The sequence below is a fragment of the Pomacea canaliculata genome, linkage group LG13 (assembly GCF_003073045.1).
Source record: "Pomacea canaliculata isolate SZHN2017 linkage group LG13, ASM307304v1, whole genome shotgun sequence".
Lineage (NCBI taxonomy): Eukaryota > Metazoa > Mollusca > Gastropoda > Architaenioglossa > Ampullariidae > Pomacea > Pomacea canaliculata.
Genome location: NC_037602.1, coordinates 15,108,640 through 15,129,828, shown reverse-complemented (window position 1 = coordinate 15,129,828; position 21,189 = coordinate 15,108,640). Strand labels below are relative to the sequence as shown.

Sequence of the window (21,189 nt, the reverse complement as noted above, 5' to 3'; positions counted from 1 at the left end):
GCTTCCAAGTCTTTGCTAGTTTGGTGTTACTTTGAAGCCTAATAAACTACTGCGCACCCAACAGGGTGTGTCAGTGGGTTATATGTATGTATGTTATCACGGCCATGCATACGCGTTGACCATCATAATATGGTCACATCAAAGGCGCCTACGTTGGGTTACCAGTAGTGTAGTGGTTAAAACACTCACCTGTCACCATTTCAGTGAGAGGCACTGGGTTCACTATGTGACATCTGTTCGATGGGTTGGGCTTCGGGGCTTTTTTGCTGCTACAAATGTATATCAAACATCACTCGGCGAGAAAAATTGTTCAGTTCTACAATTATATCTTGAACGTTTCCGCGTTTTTTTGTGGGATGTTGATTTCACATCATATATATTATTGTTGTACAGAATATGGCTTCATTTCTTTTTGGCTGGTGACGTGATTATAAATTGACCGACAAAAATGAGCTGCCAGCCTTAACAAGTGTAAGAATACAAAATGCTTCACTATTTCGCCACATTAAGACCATGCATGTCAACTTAACATTATTATGAAACAGGGAAATGTATCGTGCGATGAGGCAGCTCAAAATTTGCAATAAATTGGGTGATAATGAAGAAAAATATAAAATTACAGTGCGAAAGTGTATCTCTGAGCATGAAAGAGTGTGGAAAGCGTTTGCGTGTTTGTCGGCCTTGATGCAGTTCCATACTGTTTGTCTGAGCTTTGCCAGATCTGCTAGGAATATCTTGATGTCTCCAAAAGGTAGTCGGGTACGTGAATAGTTTGCACGTTACTTCGACAAGTATTTTCTGCATTATAAGACATAATTGGGGGCTCTAAAGGAATGAATACTACCCAGCATTTTCGGCGAGCTTCTACTGTGTCTGGTAAATTTTGAAGACGTAATGCGTGATGGTATCGACGAGAGAGAGAGCGACAACAAAGAGAGTCTTGTGGAGGCAACTGTATCCTCTAATACTGTTAGCGTACGACATTTCTTTCTCCCCAGCTAGCACCATTTATTCCGTTCCGCAGTCAACATCCAACCACAGAACCGCGTTATCTTCCCTTTAACGAGCTTATTTTTCAGCACTCCCTAAAGAAATTCAGCTGAACCTCTTTGCTTATGTCACTTGTGAAAATTTGTCTCCTTGTCTGACCGGTTGGTACAGCAAACCTCATGAACATTCCCTACCTAATAAGCTTGCTTTCACATTTGCAAACAAAATCACAGGAGCTTGCAACGAGATAGATGACAGCCGCTGTATATTTCACATTTTCATTTCACTTGTGATTCAAAATCTGATTTTTTTTTTAGCAAGGTGACTCTCTCTTGAAAATATAATCTTTTCCAAAGTAGTTAATTTATATCACATAAAAACAGTAAGTAGTGCTTAATGCTTATGTCTACCTACTCCCCTGTAGGTTTTTCCACACTGCACCAAAAGTGTTAATGATTAAAGGTGAAACAAAATATTGCAATCATTTATAAATACATGCATGTAAAGGTTTCTCATTAATATTTGCACTTACAGAATGTCACACAAAAAATAGATATTTGTTGTAACACTATTGTTTCTGAGGTAAGAATGGATTTTGACAAATATTCAAAACTGTTTATATTACCATCTACTACAAAAATGTGTTAATGAAACAACAAATTTTTTTCTTTAAGTCAAAGGGCATTTAAGAAAAAAAGCAACCTCTGGTAACAGTTTCATGACAAAAGTATATGCCTCACACAACAGTTTTTGGTTAGTTCAGTTCAATTAAATGTTGGGAATTAGTAATTTTTGAAAAAGTCTGATATAAGACAAATTTAATGAACCTTAATGGTCTATATTTTGATCTATGTGAACATATAAAAGCTCCTACTGAAAATTTGGAGACTACATTCTGTCTCGATAAAATGCTTTGATTTTTGCTTCCACATTGTCATAATATTTCAGCCTGCTGGTAATGTCTCTTGCTTTAATGATATCACCACTGGAAAAAGCATCTGATAATTGCTTGGTATACTCCTGTATTTTTGAAACTATCTCATTTTCTATATTTTCCATTTCACCAGTCGTGCTCTCTCCTATGCGCTCGTTCAGATCTAGGACTTCCATTAGGAAGTCTGGGTTCATTTCTGTGGATCCCTCTTCAATGTCAAAGCCATAAAGACTAAGAAGATATTGGGCCCGAGGCAGCGGTTTCAGCAGAGAAAAGTATGCTTTATTCAGAAAAGCCGACTGTTGCTCTGCTAATTCTTGCTCTTCCTGAAAATCAAACAAGTCTGTGGTTAGTATTTCATTTCTTCATTGCTATTCATCTGGATAAAGAGCCTCTAATATCTTGCTTACTTTATATGGAATGGAGCTGTTGCAAAAAATGTTTTCATGATATCAGATGGTTGCATGCTTCACACTGCTAATGTCTGTGGTTTACAGATATAACGATAAAAACAGATGAGAGCATAAACTCTTGTGAAATAAGTTTGAAACAAAGTTAAAACTAAAAATTAAAACCTTTCAAACCAGGATGAAAGGTGAAATGAAAACAACCGCACTAAAATGTCTAGTAAATTTCTTACGATTTTGCTGAAAGGAAAAGACAGAGCAATGCCTTTGATGCTAGCAGTAGACAAAGTGTAACATTCTCTTCTCAGTGGCATGAAGTGAAGTTTATTAATACCTGTCAAATGTTATTGGTGATAGTAAAATGACGCTGAAGTTGACTGCTGTAAGAAAACTGATAAATCGGCGGATTTAGCTGTCTCGTTGAGTGTTCGTCACCGCATGGCATATCGATGTTAAGTGTTTCTCGTTCCTTCACGTACCTTTGATTTGTTGCTGAACATATCAGGATGGAGACGTTTCTGAAGATTTTTGTATTCTTCACTCAATTTCTTGATATCGATTTCAAAGTTTTGGTCTATTCCAAACAGAGTGAAGTACGTCATGCCGTCAGCTGGAGTCTGAACAACTCCACACTTGCAGAAGAAGAGCTCTTCGGACGGATCAGTAGTTCTACCACAGTTCCAACATTTTCTTTCCTCTTCGTGATCATTCTGTAGCATGGGGTGGTTATATATCGCTCGCTGTGGCAATACAGAGTAAGTCCTCGCTGGTAGACAAATGCTGTTTACGAAAGGTGATGAAAGAGCAATCACGTCTGATAAAAGATATCTTCGTGATGCATATGATGACCTTCGAATGACTGACGTTGCCAAAGAAATTGAAGAACGCGGATTCTTTGTCAAAGACGATACATGCTCTTGGGCGGTCACATGGCATGATCTGGCTGCCTGTCGGAGATTTGGTAAACAAGCTCGTTTGCATGTGCCAAGTTTAAAGCTGCGTGCCGCTAAACTTTCTATGGCGGTTGCCATTTTGTAACATGCAGCAGTCACATGACCCAGCTTATCTATGAATGAGGAGGGGGGCTTTGGCTGATCAACAGTTAAAAAAATAATTTACAGTATCTTTCCTGAAAATATTACTACAGTTATTAACACAAATCCTTCATTCTTATAATTTTCATTTATTTATGGCTCATGAAAAGAAGCAAATTAAAATTTGTAATCCACATCCGGTTTCGAAACGACCAAGCAACGTTAGCTGTGTGCAGTCCGGTACGCTCGCTTATGCCATTTATTTTTGTATACAATTATATTTTAAAATGGCATGTACTATGCTTAAATATTTTTGTCTTGCAATATCAGTTTATGTTTGGTGGCAATAAGCATCCCATAATTTACATCAAACACGTAACTCGAAGCACGTACTACTGAATGCTAATATTGTCAAATCTGCCTCATCGTCTGTTGCTAAATCAAATGATAATGGTCAGATATGGAAAGGTCAGCTTGAAAATCGTTGAATGTAAAGGTCCCATGTACAAGCTTGTACGATCCTACATTGTCTCTTTTGGGGTCTACTATTAGAACGTGCTTATGTCAAAATCTGATTTCAGTCTACGGTATTGTTTACAGGTTATTGACAACGTGCTCTAAATAGCGAGGATGAGCAAGAAACAGACACCCAGTGATTTTCTAAAACAGATCATTGGTAGACCTGTTATGGTGAAACTGAACTCTGGGGTGGATTATCGAGGTTTGTGGCTTAATTACTAAATAAGTCGTTTAGACATTGCGACTTTATTTTTTGTTTTGATTAGTTTTTTTTTGCTTGTGTATTGCAGTATCACCCGTGTCTCTGTGCCAAAATCACTAGACCCTGTCAACTCGACGACTTCAGACTAGTTGCACTATATCATTCATCATGGAATCATTTGAGAAAATTGTAAAGAGCGAGGTTATTACTGCTGTTGATCAATATCTTGACCCACTGCAGTTTGCCTACAGAGCTGGAAGAGGTGTCGATGATGCTAGGCTGTTTATATTAAATACTCTGTGCAAGCATCTGGAGAAACCCTAGAGCTCATGCCAGGCTTCTCTTTGCAGATATTCCTTCTGCTTTTAACACTGCAATCTCACTTGTTGGTGGAGAGTCTAGTTTCAGACTTCCATCTGTCTCACCAACCAACTCTCTGAATCTTCAACTTTTTAACTAACAGGCAGCAGAGAGTTTCCATTAATGGTCTTCTCTCAGATCCTGTTGTCACTTGTACAGGTTCCCTCCCCTCAAGGCTGCTGCTTGTTTCCACTATTGTTCATACTCTATACTAACAGTTTTAGATGCTCTACAGATAGCAGCTTTCTTGTAAAATTTGCTAAAAATGATGATGCCATTGAGATAGTCGACTCATAAATATGTTGGTACTATCTTTGGTAACAAGCTTAAATGGAACAAACACGAACATGATCTTCTATAAGAGCTAACGACGACTGTATCTCCTATGGAAACTCAGATCTTTCTGTCAGCTCAGTCATCCACACTAGGTGCTGTCACTCTTTCATTGAAAGTCTCATCATTTTTTCTTTCATCTCTTGGTTCCACAGCCTAGGAAATAGGAATAGTCTCGTCTTGTTTGTTAATACAGTGGAACCTCGGTTAGCGAACGCCTTGGATAGCGAATATTTCGGTTAACGAACAAAAATTTCGCTAAAAGTTTGTCTCGGATAGCGAACAAAATTTCGGATAACGAACAGCCACGTGAACCACACGTGACCGACCAGCATGTCATCATTCGCGCTCGAGACACAGTTACGATCGGTCGTTCTTATCTATGCGCATCCTTCTTATTAGTGATTTTTGTGCTTTATTTTAATAAGATAATCCTCAATCATGGCTCCAAAGAAGATTAAGAGCAATTAATAGTAGTGAGGTAATGACAAGGAAGCGGCCAACAAATGAATTGAAAAAGGAAATGATTTCAAAGTATAAAGGTGGCATGCGTCTGTCGGATATGTGATGTCGTATTACTGAAGAGTTTTACAAAAAGGCAGAAGGAACAGACACTGGACTAGTTTTTTTCCTTTAACCTCAAAGCTACAGAAAAAGGAAGTCACCCCCGATTTTACAATGTCACGTGTGCTCATGGAGGGGGAATCGATCAGTAATTCCACCCCTTCCTCCCCACACCTGCTTCCACCCACGCCGTTAAAACGGCGAGTTTTCTGATGTTTAAATGCTTTCGTTAATGTTTTTATGTTTATTTAACTCCATTTATATTGCATTATAACTGTTCTCATTAACACAAATACATGTACCTATATATAGCCTGTAACTTTCATATATTAGCGAGTCAACAGGGGCTGGGAACCAATTAAATCTATTTCCTTTATTTCTTATGGAAAAAATTGTTTCGGATAACGAACATTTCGGATAACGAACAGCTCTCAAGAACGGATTAAGTTCGTTAACCGAGGTTCCACTGTATGTTCCAAGATCACCAGTATCATGCAGAGGGACTTAGCAGCCTTATGTCATCAGCAAATCCTTAGGAAGGCATTCTGCATTCTATTTCTGATTATGTATTGGCATGTATGTTTTCACTCTTGCTCTTGCAGTCTGGCTGTAGATATGCAGTGCCTGTACACAGAACCAATCATCACTACAACTCATTTATTCCATGTGATAAACTCTTCTGGCAGTGATCTTGTACTAGCTGGAGGTGATCTGAGGCAACTGTATCTACTGTTGCTGGAATTTGTGTGTTTGAGAGAAATTGTTTCAACGTGTATATGTATTATCTATTATGAGCACTATCTTTAATTGCCCTTGTGGATGAATAAAGTTGTACTGTATTGAAAACTACTAGGTACTGAGTTCAGATTTCCATTCAGGACATTGTGACACCTACTCAGAGTGCTGGCCATCAGGGGCTACTCTGGTCTCCACTGCAAAACAACCACTAGGTTGAAGCCCTTTTCTACCAACCAAATGCAGTTAAAAGTTTAGAGACCTTGTCATTAAGCATACAGTTAAGAATGGGCGCGTGAGCATATCATTGTATCAATGAAGTGAGCACAAGTTCTTTATATTGTCCAGCAGGTTGTAGATGGTAGTGTTATGCATATGCCTACTTTGGTCTGTGTTTTATTACTCCCTTTCTGTATGAGCATCCTAATATCTTCAACATCAGCAACTGTAATAGTGACAGGAATGGTAGTTGGTGGGGTGGTGGTGGTAAGTAAAATAAAATGGAACAAATTTATATGCTGTTACTTGTTTTAAGTGACAGTGCTGGAAGATGTTTATTCATGTGTAGCTGTCCACAACATTTGAACTTTATCATTTAATTTTCCAGTCCATGAAAGCAAGTTTATTGTGTTGGTTTTTTTTTAACTTTTTGCGCGCAGGTGTTCTGGCATGCTTGGATGGCTACATGAACATAGCCCTAGAGCAGACTGAAGAGTATGTCAACGGGCAGCTGAAGAACAAATATGGCGATGCTTTCATTAGAGGCAATAATGGTAATGTGCTGCATTAATAATCAGGCTCTGTGTGTGTGTGTGGAAGGGCATTGATTAATAACATTCATGAAGATATTAATTTCATTCTGTGACATGGAATATCTGCAGATTAGCCACATTGCAAACATATTTCAACACATGTAAGCTTTAAAAACAAACTGAACAGCTTCATCAATTGTGACTTTTTTGTGCTTGTGCAGTGCTATACATCAGCACACAGAAGAGAAGGTGATTGCAGAGATGTGGGGCATTGATTGTGTCACTCAACAGCCAGTGGACTGAAAGAATACTGCATGACTGTGGGAAAGGATGCTTTTGGGTAGTGATGTTTTGCTTGCATCTCTAATGTGTGCATTGCATTGTACATTTCTTTAAGATCATTTTCTGCTTGTCATTTTGGTCTTGACATTTGTCTGCTTTTCCGAATGAATGTGGCACCTGTCTGTCCGTGATAAAGCCTTCCTGATTTTTGTGTAAAACTAAAATCTCACTTGCAAAATTAGCCAATAAATCATCTGTTACATGTCAGTTATTTCTTACATGGGAGAAAATAATGAATTTGATAATGCAGACACATAAATCAATTGCAGATTAATTGCATTTAAAACAATTTATTTTTATTTTATTCTTATCTGATAATAAAATGCAACAAGAATATGCATATATATTGTAGCGCTTTTATATTAGGTGCCTTTTAATAGAGGTACCTTTTTATTTTATGGTAGCACATTTATCTACAGTATTCATCAAGAATGATATGGTAAACTAGAATGGCCTGTACATACATCATCAGATAATCCAAATTTTGTGTTTATACGCACTCCTGTTTCAGTTTGTGGTTTAGAATCACATATTGTGAAGCTTATGAAGGACTTAATGATATGTGCTGCCAACTTCTGATGATTTAGGGTCTAATCATTTGTTAGTCTGACAACACTATTAAGATAGTTTAAGAAGAATTGAAAAACAAAATGAAAACAGCTGCCAGATGAAAATTCTTTAAGGTGGCATCTTAATAAATGAAATGGTTCATGCAAGGAAAAATAAAAAGGTTAACAGTAAGAATATTTTTTTTCAAAAAAGAAAAGCTCAACCATTTGATCACAGGCACATTGTCTGCTCACAACAACACACTTCACAAGCAGAATAACCAAAAAGCAGTTTCGACAAAATTATTCAAAAATTGCTCGAGTGATCTAATGCAAATTTGATCAAATTGTAATTTGCTCCTGGGGCTCTATTTAGTCAAAATAACTTTTGATCTCACAATTTCCTATAACAGAAACTGTGCTAGACAAAAAACATCAGGGTTAGTCTAGCTGTTTGCATCATGCTTAGAAGTATGGGTTTTAGACCATCGGAATGCACTTTCACGCCGAATATAAACCTGATGGGAATTCAGTAGAAAGCAGCCCAGCCAATGTACATTTGACACAAATTCTTTTCATCAGTTGCTTCCTGAAACAGTAATGGTAAAACACTTGCAACTTGGCAACATTAATTCAACTACCGATTGTTTTGAAAAGTCTTTCTCCATCATCTAATATTGGTATTTTCCACACTTTGAAACGTAACATCAAAAGAGGAAAACTACTCTTCCACTCACCTTAGTACAATAATTTATATTGATTTATGATGGGAATTGCTGAGATCACTTTTAAGCCTTTCAAAAGGATTGCTAATTTTTCCACAATGCCAGGTTAAGTAACCATTGACAAAGATTCTTCCAAATGAAAAGAAGAGCACATCAATGTTACTAGATGATTACAATTATTTTTGTCCATCACAAATAAAAGGCATCTGTAAAGGTCATTACAATTTTAAGACTGTGGGACACCATCACTGGGCCTCACCTGAATCAGATACTTGACATGTCCTTCTATGGATAAAGGCAGCCCTCTTGCTTTTGATTTCAGCTTCAATATCCCTCGCAGTCTGTCTTCAATGTTTTGCACACATGTAAGAGCCTGTTAACATCAGTGTGAATGTTATGAATAGTCTAATATGACCCCAAGGACTTTGCAACATGAAGAAAGACAGCTGCATTTTGAAGAAATTGTAAAAACTGATAATTCAAACCAATTTTAATGTATGCACATTATTTCACACATCAAGTAATAAATTATTCAGGCCAGGCAGTATACTTTTCATTAGTTACTGGCAGGTGTACCTGCTCATTTGTGATCTCTCCAGTTTCTGCTGCTTGATTTAACCTTCTGTCTCTGGATGTCGGCTTGCTCCATTCAACCAGCGGGTCATAGATAAATGGTTTTAAGACGCTGCATAAAGGTAACAAAGATCCATGTTCAGCTGATTACTATTGCTGTGAATATCCCCTAATCAAATTTATTAACCACTAAACTAAAGGTTTCTAAACCAACAGATCATTAGGAAAGTGAATCACTAAAAAACTGTATTCAACTACAAATATATTATTCTAGTAAACATCAGATACTGTTACTGGCCTTTAAACCTCCTCCTCACCTCATAAGAGGGTCAGTCTGAGCTTTGACCACTCGCAGTGTCACTTCACATGCACGCCTGAAGATCCCTTCACAACCCATGGGACCCTGGTTAAAAAAAAATGTCTTATACAATCTAAAGAATGTTTTTAGTCTTTTATTTGGCATACAAAACCACTGAATAATGGCATTTAAACTTATTCTGGAAGTGTAAGGATAGCCTTATAAATAATATTAGCAAAATAAAGACACTCACCAAAGCTGAGACCATGTTTTGTGTGAGGCGGAATGGAACTCTCTCTGGCCATTCAAAAGTCTCTCCCTTTAAATAAAAATGCACAGAAGACAAAGATGTCAGATTTATTGGCAGGAAAATGGGGAATGAAAGTTCCCTCTGTTACTGTCTTGAGAATAGTGTCAACTGCAATATTTCCTGAATTCATAAAGACCTGATACACTAAAACAGAGAAAGTGAAAACATCATTAGCTAATGCCATCAAACCAGCATTGTTCACACAAATGTTTCTTTTGCATCATAGAGACCACTTTGAAAACGTGCAGCTGTTTCACCAGCAAGTTAGTAACTTAACAGAACTTTGACATGTCTTCTGGCTGACAATGAAAAAGCTTGTGAATAGGATATTAGGCTAACACCAAACACCTCACTAGGTAGCAAAAAGACATGCACATCCAAATGACAATGGCCACAGAGACATAGCTGAGACTTGATCTGTGGACTTGATGCCAAGCATGAGCCTGACCATAACTTGAGACGATGTCTAGAGGTCCCCTCTTTATTTTCAGGCTGCAGCTATCTTAAAGGCTTTCTAATCTGATTTATAGCTATAACCTTAAAAAAACAAAAAAAGGTTGCTTGGCTACACAACATCTGTTTTAAAAACTGATCAGGATCAGAAATAAAAACTGCTTTAAACTATTTACTACATGAGAGTGCATATACATTTGTACGCAAATGTTTCAAAATAGTCAAAGTAGAGTGGATAAAAAAAGTTTTTACCCTGTTAAAAAGGCAGTTGAAGTCGACATGCACAGTATCCCCAGTAGTGGAGTCAAAGAGGATGTTCTCACCATGGCGATCACCTAGTCCCAGAATATAGCCAATCATGCTCATTACACCCATTGTGCGAGCATATGCAACTCGTGCATTGTACCTGTTAAAATGTATCTCTTTGTCAGTTGAAATACAAACCGTTAAAAAACAAAATTAGAAATAAGGGCTGTAATCAAGTTCTGAGATATTCATAGCAAACTATGAGCATATTAAGAATCTGAAATACTACTACTTTCAGCTTGTCAGCTGATGATCATGTTACAATTTTCAGACTATATTCCCTTAAAGATGTCAGTCTAAACAAGGTGAATCCTTAACTGACAAGAAAGTGTTCAGCATAAATCTGCATGACCTGTCATAAGAACTACGAAAAAAAAAATCCGAATCATTAATCATAACTGAAAGTCACAGTAGATATACTTTAAAAAATGCATTGGAAGCAATGGCTGTGACCCAACTCACCATGATGTAGGGTCTGGAAAAGTGCGAAGAAACCATTCTCTGAAGATTGGAGGGTGCCGGGGAAGCAACTTTTGCTTAAAAATCTCCATCTTGACTCTTGTTACAGTAGAACACAGTCATCAAAATGGTAATGCTTATTTTAATTTTCAACACTTTTTTTTCAAGAAACAGTGAAAGCAACACCAACAGCTTGAAGATTTGTGAACTAGCATGCAAAGTACACCTACAAGTTGGTGTCTTTAACCATCCTTGCTTGTATTAATCTTTGTAAAGTAACTGATTGTGCATTTCAGAATGAAAATCAACAAAAGCTTCTAGAGGAACGTCATCACCGCCTACATGAGGCCATGAGATTTACAGAATTTTTCATATAAAAACTTTGCATAATTCATGAAAAAAAGGAATGTCTCAAATTTCTGTCAAAAATAGGCTGGTTTCCATAACCTATGAAAAGACTATCAAAACAGTATGCACATATATTTTTAGTTTTCACAAAGTTTGCTGTCATTACTGGTCTGATCCCATCAGATCTATGCAGTGAAACATTTTTGGTTTGGACAAGTACAAAAAGAAACAACTTGGAATGACCTTTCAATGGATTAAACAGCGTGATAAAATGCAGGGAAATTTGTGAAATAAACATAACGATATATATATATTCATGTATGCTGTACTAAAAGGCTGCTTTTTAAATGGGCTTTGTTAATGTTAGATGAGCGAAATGCACGTTGCCATTTATCCACTTACATAAGTATGTCTCTTGTCTATATTCATAAGGCATAATTTCATTATGTATGCACTCTAGTGAGGCAGTTTGATATTGTACTCACTCTAGTGAGGCAGTTTTAGCAGGCATGATGCTTTGCTGTTCAGCAGCAGACATGTGAATTCCATGTTCCCTGTACAGCCGTACCAGGATATGCCGAAAGCCGCTGGTGTTGTTCACCCACTCAACTATTCCACACTCTTCATTTAAAGGTGTGACTGTCTGCAAACCCACAACAGAAAGGCTGACTCAGGACTTCCCATTGTAAACAAGCATCCAAGAGTTTAACCTCGGTCATTTCAACCAAGCATCTCATTTTGTGAAGATTCTAACTCATAGAAATCATCTAAAGTACTGTGATGAAGGAGAAGAAAATAAAGGAGGAGTTTAACTGCAGCATTTAGCAATTTATTTCTCATGTATGATTCACTCATTGAGCACCATCATGGGCTGGGGCAGGAAACATGTTTCAAGGAAATAGTTACATATGTTCGAATGTGAAGTTGCCGGCGTCTAGATTCTGCATCCCGGTACAAGAACCTATTCACAATGGCATTGAACTCCATGAGACGGGCATCTTTGCGTAAGTCATCCTGCAAGCAACAGGCAAGAGGTGTTCATGTATATGCATCAAGAGCTGTCACAAATAGGTGTCAGTAATTAACACTCACTTTGGACACATAAACATCAAGATTCTGTCTACCATCTCTAGCTAATAATACAAATACACTTTTTTGATCGTTAGATGAGGTTACAGAAACCATAGTTCAGAGGCTGTGATGGTAAACATTTCACAAACATGATGTACCTGAAATGCTTGCCAATACAGAGAACTTCCCATTCCTGCACTTGGTGAATACACTAGTCAATCAGAGATGGAGAACGTTTTTTTAAACAGGAATTAGAACAGCATACAACACATCAAATTAGGGACTGATATGAAGCGGTCTGCTGCAAATTGCTTTGAAAAAAAAAAGCAGTTGAAAATTTAAAAATAGGTTATAGTTCTTATGTTTCTTTTTTTGCCTTCATCTTTTAAGTTTATATCTGTAAAACATTAAGGAAAAAGATGTGTCAGTGATAAAACAAAAAAAAAAACAACCCTGTAATAATTCCATTAAAAGAATATAATTATGACAACAGCCTACACACTTTCTTACCTTTGGCTTGCACATCATGGCATACAACCTTCCATCACTGCCAACCAGAGTGATTTTCTTGGGCCGAGCCAGGGACTGCAGGATTTCGATCTGAAAAGGGAATTCTTGTATGTTACTTCACAAATGCATTACTTGTACATTCTGAATATTTCTTGAATACAAGTTTAATAAAGTTCACCTGTTTGTTTATTCCTTTTTGTTCCTCGAGGAGCATAGGGCCGCAACAACACCTCGCCAGTGGACCTGGGTTTGGGCATCTCTTTGGTCTTCTTTCTGTTGACCTTTGAGCCAGTCTTCTCTGCTTCCTCTGCTAGCTTACTCAGTTTGGTTTATGCATGTTGTTGCCAATGAGATAGGAGACTAATGTCATCTGCAAAGTCCAAGTCCTCTAGCTGTTTGGTGAAGGTCCACTGGATACCGGTGTTGTTGTCTTGGGTTGTCTTGCGCATAATCCAGTCTATGACCATCAGCAAGATTGTTGGTGATAATATGCAGCCCTGTCTTATGCCAGTCTTCATTACGAAGGTTTAGTGAGTCTGCTGTTGTGAATAACTTGGCAGGACGAGTCTTTGTACAATCCCTAGATAATATTTATGAGCTGAGGTGGAATGCCACAGTGGATCATGAACTCCAGATGACATCCCTGTCTACACTGTTGAATGCCTTCTCATCGTACACAAAAGTTATAAAGGAGGATAGTGTTCCATTCAGCGGTCTCTTTGTCCTGCATCGCTTGTTATGGTCTTGCTGTCTTTGTCTTTTGCTGGCTTGTTTGAGTTAATGTTCCTGCCTGACAGAGCTAGTGTTATTTTGTACATCTTCACCTGACTTGATGATGCTTATGACCACTTTATAAAATTTTTAAATATAAAATTTGCACAACATAGTAGTAGTGACATTTTTAATGTAGTGCATACATCTTTTATCACAGATACCCTTTAGAGATATCATCAATTAGTAAATATGAACTGACCGTGTCTTCAATGCCTTTGATATAAATTAAATGATCAGGAAATGGATTATGACCAGCTTGACCACCTGCAACGGTCGGCAAAGTTACCGTCATTGCTGACTGTAGAGGCAACATAATTTCACTGAAATTCCTGTTGAAAGAAACAACAATCTCTCAAATAAAAGCAATTATATCCCTTTGTTCTGTTTTAGTTTGCTTAATAATAATAAATGAAGCTGTAAAGAGTATGTCTTTGGGTGGGGGCAACCTCAATGCCCTATGAAAAAATAATTACAAAGGGACAGTTAACCAAACAAGAGAGGAACGCAAGTGTCAGCAAACAGATGATGTTTTGACAAAGAGTGTGGATGAAGATTAAGAGAAGTAAAAGTGGAAAAGTTGCTTCATGTAATATATAGATATATCATTTAAAAGTGAGTTTTCATATGCATGTGCCACGCCTCTTTTTTAGCAGCACCATTATTATTAGAATTGCATCAACATGTATGCCACATGTTGATGCAATTCTAATAATTATGGTTTAATTAAAACACAATTTCAAGAAAGAAAGTGCCGGGACTGGAATAAAATGTAACTTCGACATCAAGGCCTCAAGCAGCTATGATGAACTAGAGAGAATTTTATTGACTGTGTGGCGCAAGAAAGTTTGTATTACTGTACATTAGGACACTTTGCAATTGCTCTACACAATACATATTGAATAGTTCGTGACTCAGTGCATTAAGACAAGAAATAAACTTCATATAAATAACTCAAAGCATGAATCTATGCATTACAACATATAGTGACAGTGTTGGTCTAGTGTTTGTGGCTCACTGTGTGAGCAAATGGACAATGTGCATTTTGTATGTTTTGCACTGGAGTCAAGGTATGTTTATATATTTTCTTCAATGTTACTAAAAATTTAATGATGCAAATATGACTACTTTTGTTTCTCTTTAGTGTCAACACAAAAAGCATGGAGCATATGTGTGTTGTGTGTGTATGTGATGTGAGAGTACAGAGACTGCCAATGCCAGTAAATAACTGTTACTCCTCAAACTGCAATACTACAGCACTTTGTTGTTTATTAAAACAAAAAACATAAAGACTAAGTTTGCTTACGGTTCATCCAGGAGGCGTTTGAGAGCTTTGAAGTTGGTAGACAGACTAAGAGTAGTAGTCCTACCAACATCTTTCTCACACACCTCTAGAAGTCTTTCACTTAGTCTGGTTGCATCCTAGGAGCAAAAGATATGCATGTCAAACGTGCTATTTTGGACATGTTTAATCTCAAAAGCATCTGAAAGTGCTAAGAAAATAATTTACTTTTCTCTCTTTGAATAAGAGTGTGTGAGAGTGAGAGAGTATGAATGAAAGTGCAAAAATGTGTTTGCCTATATATATGTAACAGACAAGATTTCTAAATGTTATGATTACTAACCTAAACAATTAGAATTTTAAACTGAAAATACACTACTCTGGTAGTGTAGTAAACATATGTGAAAAACAAATGCTTGACTAAGGTTCAAAATAACTTTCCACTGCCAAAAGGAACTTGCTTCTTAAACAAATAATGTAATTTTACAGTTACATGTGTGATGTTTAATAATTACATGTGTATGAGACAAAGGTATCTAAAAATAATTACCTGAATCAGTTTTTCGAGTTCAGGTTTCTTTTGTCTGCATCAGAAAACAAAAACAATGAAAATGTTAATAGTGATAATGAAAAGCAAATGGAAGAATACACATAAGCATACGCACATGCACACACACTTTAAGAGAGCTGCCCCATGGCCATATGCAAATCAGTTTACTTTCTAATCAGCATATCAAAATAGATAAAAGAAAATCTTGTTAAGTTTCCAACAAAGATATTTCAACAGTGATTTCAGTTACGCAATCGAACCTGTTTTTGACACCAAATTCAATAAAATTATAATAGAGAAGTGAAAATCTTACTTGACAGCTGCAAATATTTCTTGACATCTCTGAGATCGCACTGTATATGATGACTGCAGCAATAAAAAAATTACTTTAAAAATAAATAAAATGATTTATTAAGTTTTTACTCAAGTTTTTTTATAACATGTAGATATTAATGTCACATTATTAACGATTTTTTTTTTCAAAAAGTTGATAAATGACTGCATAAATATTTTCTTCGGTTGAACACTAGAAGTTTCATTTTGATTTTCTCCTTCTTGACACTTCTGCACTGATAAATTAAACAAATGAAAAAAATTTTAAAAGATGTAGACAATATAAAAGAAAGAAATGAAAATCAAAACATAAATAAAAAGGCACAGACCTTGGAAACAGACATCATCATCCACATTGCCTGCTGTGGAAAGCAGGTTAATAAATGTGCTATCAGCCCCTGCACACAGTGTAGTCACTTTCACTAAGTATTCCTAATATCATGGGATGAGAAAAATTTGTACATACTAATCCAAAAGCAAACGAGAAGCAACCATCTAAGATAGGCTTTGGTCAGTTTTTTGAGTGCTCTAATGGCACAAAACTGCTGTTCTGTTTTTTTTTATTTTAATCATTTGGGTGGAAAGGAAAGAGACAGGAGGACAGATCACAAGTGAGGTGAGAACATCTCATGACTCCTTTACTTTGAGGTAATGGTGTCTTTGAGAGGCTCTACTTGTATAAATTGTGAAGATTAGGGTTGAGAAAGAAAGACTAATTTTTGCTGCTACTTTGTGTCCTTAACAGGAAGGGGAAAGTTGACAGTTTTCCTTCATATTGTGTTGTGAAGTTTTGATCAGACTTCTAAAAAAACCTGTTGAGGCATCTGTGTCAGTCTTGTTTTTGAATCTTTTTGAGTAAGGTCTTGAGTGAACTATTAATTGGGGAACATTAAATTAGTAGTATAGTGAATTTAAATCTGAATGATTATTAGATTCTAAGAGGTATGTTTTTCAGTCCAGGTTATTTTTCTTTCTTTATCTGAATACTTTTCATACATGGGTGCAACAGATCTTTCTGAAATTCAAGAGAGGCAGCAAGCAGGAAAAGAATGCTGTGTCAGTGTTCTTTCATGTTGGGGTTCCAAACCTGATGTTTAGTATAGGAAATTTGCAAAGTGTTGGAAATAGGACTGCAAGTGCCAGGTCTTAGCTCGTTCTATATCGTTTGAATAACATTAACTTCCCTCATAAACCAGTAAAGTGGATATCCTTCAAGCTATTCTATTGCATGCCACTGCTTCATCTGAGAAGCTTCCACTGGTTCCTGTTAACATGCAGACAGGAACATTCAGTCGATCTGGAACAGGGTGGAAGACCTAGATGCGTACTGCAAACAAGGTAGAATAAACATGACCTAAGCAGTCAATGCCAGGAGAAAAACTGGACAGGTGAATTCATTGGCTGGGCAGGGTAGGATGGGGAGAGAGGAGCAAGTTGGTTGAATTCTGACAAATTGTGAGTAGCCAGCTGGAATTGGGGTAGAGTGATCTCCACAGAGATGTCATCTGGTACAGCACAAAGAAGAAATCCACAACCTATTAAAAAAAAAAATCACCTGCAAGATCTTTGAAACTTCGGGATGTGCATGACATATGCGTGAGACAAGCTGCGGAAATGCTGTGAAGAATTGGTAGGGTGCAAGATCATTTATCAGACTGCACATCAGCTAGAGACACAGAGAAAAATACAGGCAAGGGAATCAGTGTATTACCAGTTCCAATCCTAAAACTGTTCATTCAAAGCCTGAAACAAAATGACACCACAGACATAAGTCTGCATATCCACCCATATATGTGAACAGAAACTAAGGTTGCCAACTACATGTTCACAAACACTTCCTAAAACAATAGAAATTAAGTATTTTTCAACTTATATGAGATGTTAAGATTCTTAACTCTTTTCTCAAACTTCAAAAATATTTTCCAATTTAAAAGTTAGAACCACTAGAAGTTCTATACTAACAATTTCCAAAACTCATTCCAACATCCAACTTTCACCTCAATCAAAATCCAGATAAGCATTAGATAATAGATAATGCACCTACAGCATTGATCTTTGACAAGATATTCTTCTGAACTTGCAATTTTTGCAACTGTAGTTTGTTCTTGTCAGCGTTCTTCTCTTTCTTCTCCTTGTGCTCTGCCTCAATCACAGTGGCACCAAAGTCCAGCCACAGGCTCAGAAGACGGGGCATAGCCTGGTATATGAACTTGTTTCCAAACAGCAGTGCTTGTCCAAAATACTTCACCACCGCTGTGATGAGATCTCTAGAAAACAAACCATCACTGGTCTTCTTGGACATTTGCACATTGGAGGGAAGAATGGGATTTGAAATGAAAAAACAGGAAAAGACCCTGTCCTAAAGAACTGGTCAGTCACTATTATAGCAGCAAGTAAGCTACTTATTTCAAGTCTCCAATTTAAGCTATTTATTTTAGTACCAAGCAGAATGCTTTCAAATACAATGGTCACATGGGCATTTTCATTATATCACAAAACATTCAACAAGCATGCACTTTGATAATGAGCACCCATGCTTCTATAATTACATGCATCCAACAGACATCAATAGTATCACAACAACTTTCATGGTACTGAACACAGTTGCATCACTAATTCTGTCAATAATGTCAAAATAAACCCTTGGAACTTTTTGAAATATTAAATGAAATATTAAGAAATGCTTGGTTCAGAAAGTGTAAGGTAGGAAACAGAATTTGAATCAATGACTTCACCATTCCAAGTCCTGATCGTCTACTGGCATAAAGTGTGTCTGTATTCACCCTGTGGGTGGGTCTGTTTTATGAGTACAGTTTTTGGGTGTTACTGTGTAGGTTTATTCAGAATTGGCCTGTTTGTAGTTTTCTTATTTGTGAAGAGCTCAGAGCAAATTAGTTTGGAAAAGCACTATATAAACGATCATTATTATTATTACTCTTCAGAAGGGGGAAAAGTGGGTATAGTGCAACAAAGTCAAGTGTAAAATACAGTAGCCAGAGCAATGCATGCTTAGTGTCACCCTGATTTCTCTTTCTCTGGCATAATGCTGGTCATTAGGCGGTCATAGTACTGAGCAAGGTAGAAGTGGCCATCTTCCCAGTCATGACAGATGTCCAGTACATCACGATAACGCTTCAGGATGGCATTGCTTTCCATACTGGACGTCTCCTCACTGTACCGACCATAAAGCAGCAGTGCCTGAAGTCCAGAAAGATATGGTTAATTGTTAAAATGGATAATTAAAGTTGTATTACTGCCTAATTTTTGTCAGTTTTGTCATGTTTCTCATTCTCTGGCATGATAACTATCACAAGGTTAATAAAATGTTAACCACCATCAAATAAACTATTAAATGGTTTGCCCTGATTTCTTATTCTCTGGCCTAATAATTGTCACAAGGCTAATAAAATGTTATCCATGAAGACACAGGTGACAAGTATTCTTATGACAACAATCCTGCGAGGCTTACTGCTGGAACTGCGTGTGTAGCTGTATCATCCTTAGAAGACTCACTGATGTCAGTTAACAAAAAACGCAAGAAAACTTACCTGCCCATAAACCTGTCTCTTGGACTGGTCGCCAGAGTGAGGTCCTTGCTGGAATTGAGCTGGGGATGGGAAATGCTGAGCTATTCCCTTCTCCAAGCACGACAAAGCTGTGTCATTCTCTCCCTGTTACACACAGCAGGCTAGCTAGCTGTACATAAGGACTGCTAAACATTTTTCATAAATATTTCATGCAGAAGGATGTCAAAAGCATTAGAAACAAAATGTCAGCTTCATTAGTGCAGAGGATCTCAAAGCTGTTTGAACAAGCCTGATGACAAATAAAAGAGTGCACACAGCACTGATACACAATCTAAATCTGTAGCAGAATCCAATTATTATATATAACATCTTTGGTTTCTCGAATCATCAAACCACTCACCTTCTCCCAGAGCCATTTGGCCTTTTCCACAAAGAATTCTGGCATGTCAAAAGCACTTGCTTGAAGAAGGCACCCATAAGCTGTCTGTAAGTACCCAGCTCTAAAGAAAAAAATCACAATAAAACATTTTAAAATAATGAATCATTTTAGATACAGTTAGAATTACATCAAAGAGATTATGGGATAATCACGCCATAAAGATTTATGGTTCTGCTGCAGAAGCACTTCCATTCCCTAGCCACATACATAAAAAGGCCCCTGTTGAATCTATAGGGACAGTACCAAACAATACTTAACATACAAATTCCTTTCATGTTACAGATCATGTTTTCCTTTCCACTCTGAAGAAACTATATCAAAAGCATAGGTTAAATTGTCTGTCATGTTTAAAATAAAGAACCTTACTTTCTAGCAACCTTGGCACTCCACAACCACCATCGCCCTATGGTTTTGTCCACAGCTATGTCTGGATTATTTTGATCCAAGCAAAGTAATGTCCTTCTTAGAGTTAAAATTGGCTCCTGAGTGCGAAAGGATGACTGAAATATTCATGAATATTCATCAAAAACATGCCATTCTTACTAAACAAATTTATAATTCACAGTATGTATATAGAATAGTAAAAATCCATTGCAATATCTGCAGGGAGATGCTTTGTTTTGTGTGTGTGTTTTCTTTTATGATGTGGATCAATATTTGTAAATTTTCATGCATATGTCACAGAAAAGTTGTACAAGCAGTGCATACTCTACAACGTGCACAAACAAAAGCAATGTGATAATAAAACCAGAACACAGTTCACACAGCATAAACTTCACCTGAACCATTTGAAGGCGACAGTTCCACTGCCTCAGTAACTCCTCTTGTGATGACTGCACCAAGGGCTCACTGGAGTCACTGGATGATGCCGAAAAATTATGGCAGACATGGAAGTAGTCCTCTAGTTCACTCAACATATGCAGCCTGTGCAACATAAGAAATAATTCTGTTCCTTGGTGAATGAAGCAAACACTGGAAACATGCAAACAAAATCTTGTACTTATAGCCTTTTTCCATGCCATCTTGTCCTGTCTCGTTTAGATACGAGTTGTTAGTTCATGTAAAATTTTGTGCATTTCAGGTAAATATGATGAACTAAGTTAACTGTGAGGGCAAGAGTGAAACAGAAAGAGAAAAAATAATACCTGAGGATGTACTCGTACCCTCTGTGGTACGATCCCATTTCCATGCTGGCAGCAGATAAGGGACCCATCTGCTCTTGGCGTGCTAGATGCAGGTGCTTCTGGTACTCTTCTTCCTTCTGCACACCATTAAGATTCCTGTTATTAGGGCTGGTATTAGGTATGTATGTTGTGTAACACAAAACTGAGATCCATAAAGTTCCTAGATCATAACTCTATCTCCCTCACTCATACACAACAGTAAAGTTCCCAGTATTAGGGATGGTATATGACTCTGTATATATGTTGTGTCACACAAAACTAACATTCATAAAGTTCCTTGGAATATGGCAATGATCATAACTCTCTCACTCTCCCTCTCACACATTCACT

At 37.2% G+C, this 21,189-nt stretch overlaps 3 protein-coding genes across 5 annotated transcripts in view; 1 reads left to right on the top strand and 2 right to left on the bottom strand.

Moving 5' to 3' along the window:
* Positions 1-344: 344 nt before the first annotated feature.
* LOC112553805 (iron-sulfur cluster co-chaperone protein HscB, mitochondrial-like) lies at positions 345-3,404 on the bottom strand. The gene is made up of 2 exons (XM_025221257.1): positions 2,811-3,404; positions 345-2,250 (listed from the first exon to the last, which is right to left on the bottom strand). The coding sequence occupies exons 1-2, from the start codon at positions 3,360-3,362 to the stop codon at positions 1,879-1,881; spliced, it is 924 nt and encodes a 307-aa protein (XP_025077042.1). The 5' UTR covers positions 3,363-3,404; the 3' UTR covers positions 345-1,878.
* Positions 3,405-3,474: 70 nt separating this feature from the next.
* LOC112553807 (U6 snRNA-associated Sm-like protein LSm6) lies at positions 3,475-7,379 on the top strand. The gene is made up of 4 exons (XM_025221259.1): positions 3,475-3,605; positions 3,966-4,086; positions 6,738-6,851; positions 7,052-7,379. The coding sequence occupies exons 2-4, from the start codon at positions 3,996-3,998 to the stop codon at positions 7,081-7,083; spliced, it is 237 nt and encodes a 78-aa protein (XP_025077044.1). The 5' UTR covers positions 3,475-3,605; positions 3,966-3,995; the 3' UTR covers positions 7,084-7,379.
* Positions 7,380-7,446: 67 nt separating this feature from the next.
* Positions 7,447-21,189, bottom strand: part of LOC112553802 (serine/threonine-protein kinase ATR-like) — a 43,139-nt gene continuing 29,396 nt past the window's right edge. For 2 of the 3 annotated variants that reach the window (XM_025221254.1, XM_025221255.1), the window contains exons 49-71: positions 20,821-20,936; positions 20,455-20,599; positions 20,042-20,175; positions 19,637-19,736; positions 19,258-19,380; positions 18,729-18,907; positions 17,754-17,976; positions 17,265-17,375; positions 16,039-16,107; positions 15,690-15,742; positions 15,377-15,410; positions 14,851-14,966; positions 13,747-13,876; positions 12,774-12,863; positions 12,099-12,206; positions 11,678-11,835; positions 10,848-10,943; positions 10,332-10,485; positions 9,570-9,635; positions 9,336-9,421; positions 9,022-9,130; positions 8,705-8,818; positions 7,447-8,309 (exon numbers count right to left, since the gene is read on the bottom strand). In XM_025221254.1, coding sequence (XP_025077039.1) covers positions 8,250-8,309; positions 8,705-8,818; positions 9,022-9,130; positions 9,336-9,421; positions 9,570-9,635; positions 10,332-10,485; positions 10,848-10,943; positions 11,678-11,835; positions 12,099-12,206; positions 12,774-12,863; positions 13,747-13,876; positions 14,851-14,966; positions 15,377-15,410; positions 15,690-15,742; positions 16,039-16,107; positions 17,265-17,375; positions 17,754-17,976; positions 18,729-18,907; positions 19,258-19,380; positions 19,637-19,736; positions 20,042-20,175; positions 20,455-20,599; positions 20,821-20,936 — 2,574 coding nt within the window. In that variant the 3' untranslated portion in view covers positions 7,447-8,249. Of the gene's footprint in view, positions 8,310-8,704; positions 8,819-9,021; positions 9,131-9,335; positions 9,422-9,569; positions 9,636-10,331; positions 10,486-10,847; positions 10,944-11,677; positions 11,836-12,098; positions 12,207-12,421; positions 12,475-12,773; positions 12,864-13,746; positions 13,877-14,850; positions 14,967-15,376; positions 15,411-15,689; positions 15,743-16,038; positions 16,108-17,264; positions 17,376-17,753; positions 17,977-18,728; positions 18,908-19,257; positions 19,381-19,636; positions 19,737-20,041; positions 20,176-20,454; positions 20,600-20,820; positions 20,937-21,189 lie in introns of those variants that run through there. The other variant, XR_003097111.1, reaches the window with a different exon arrangement.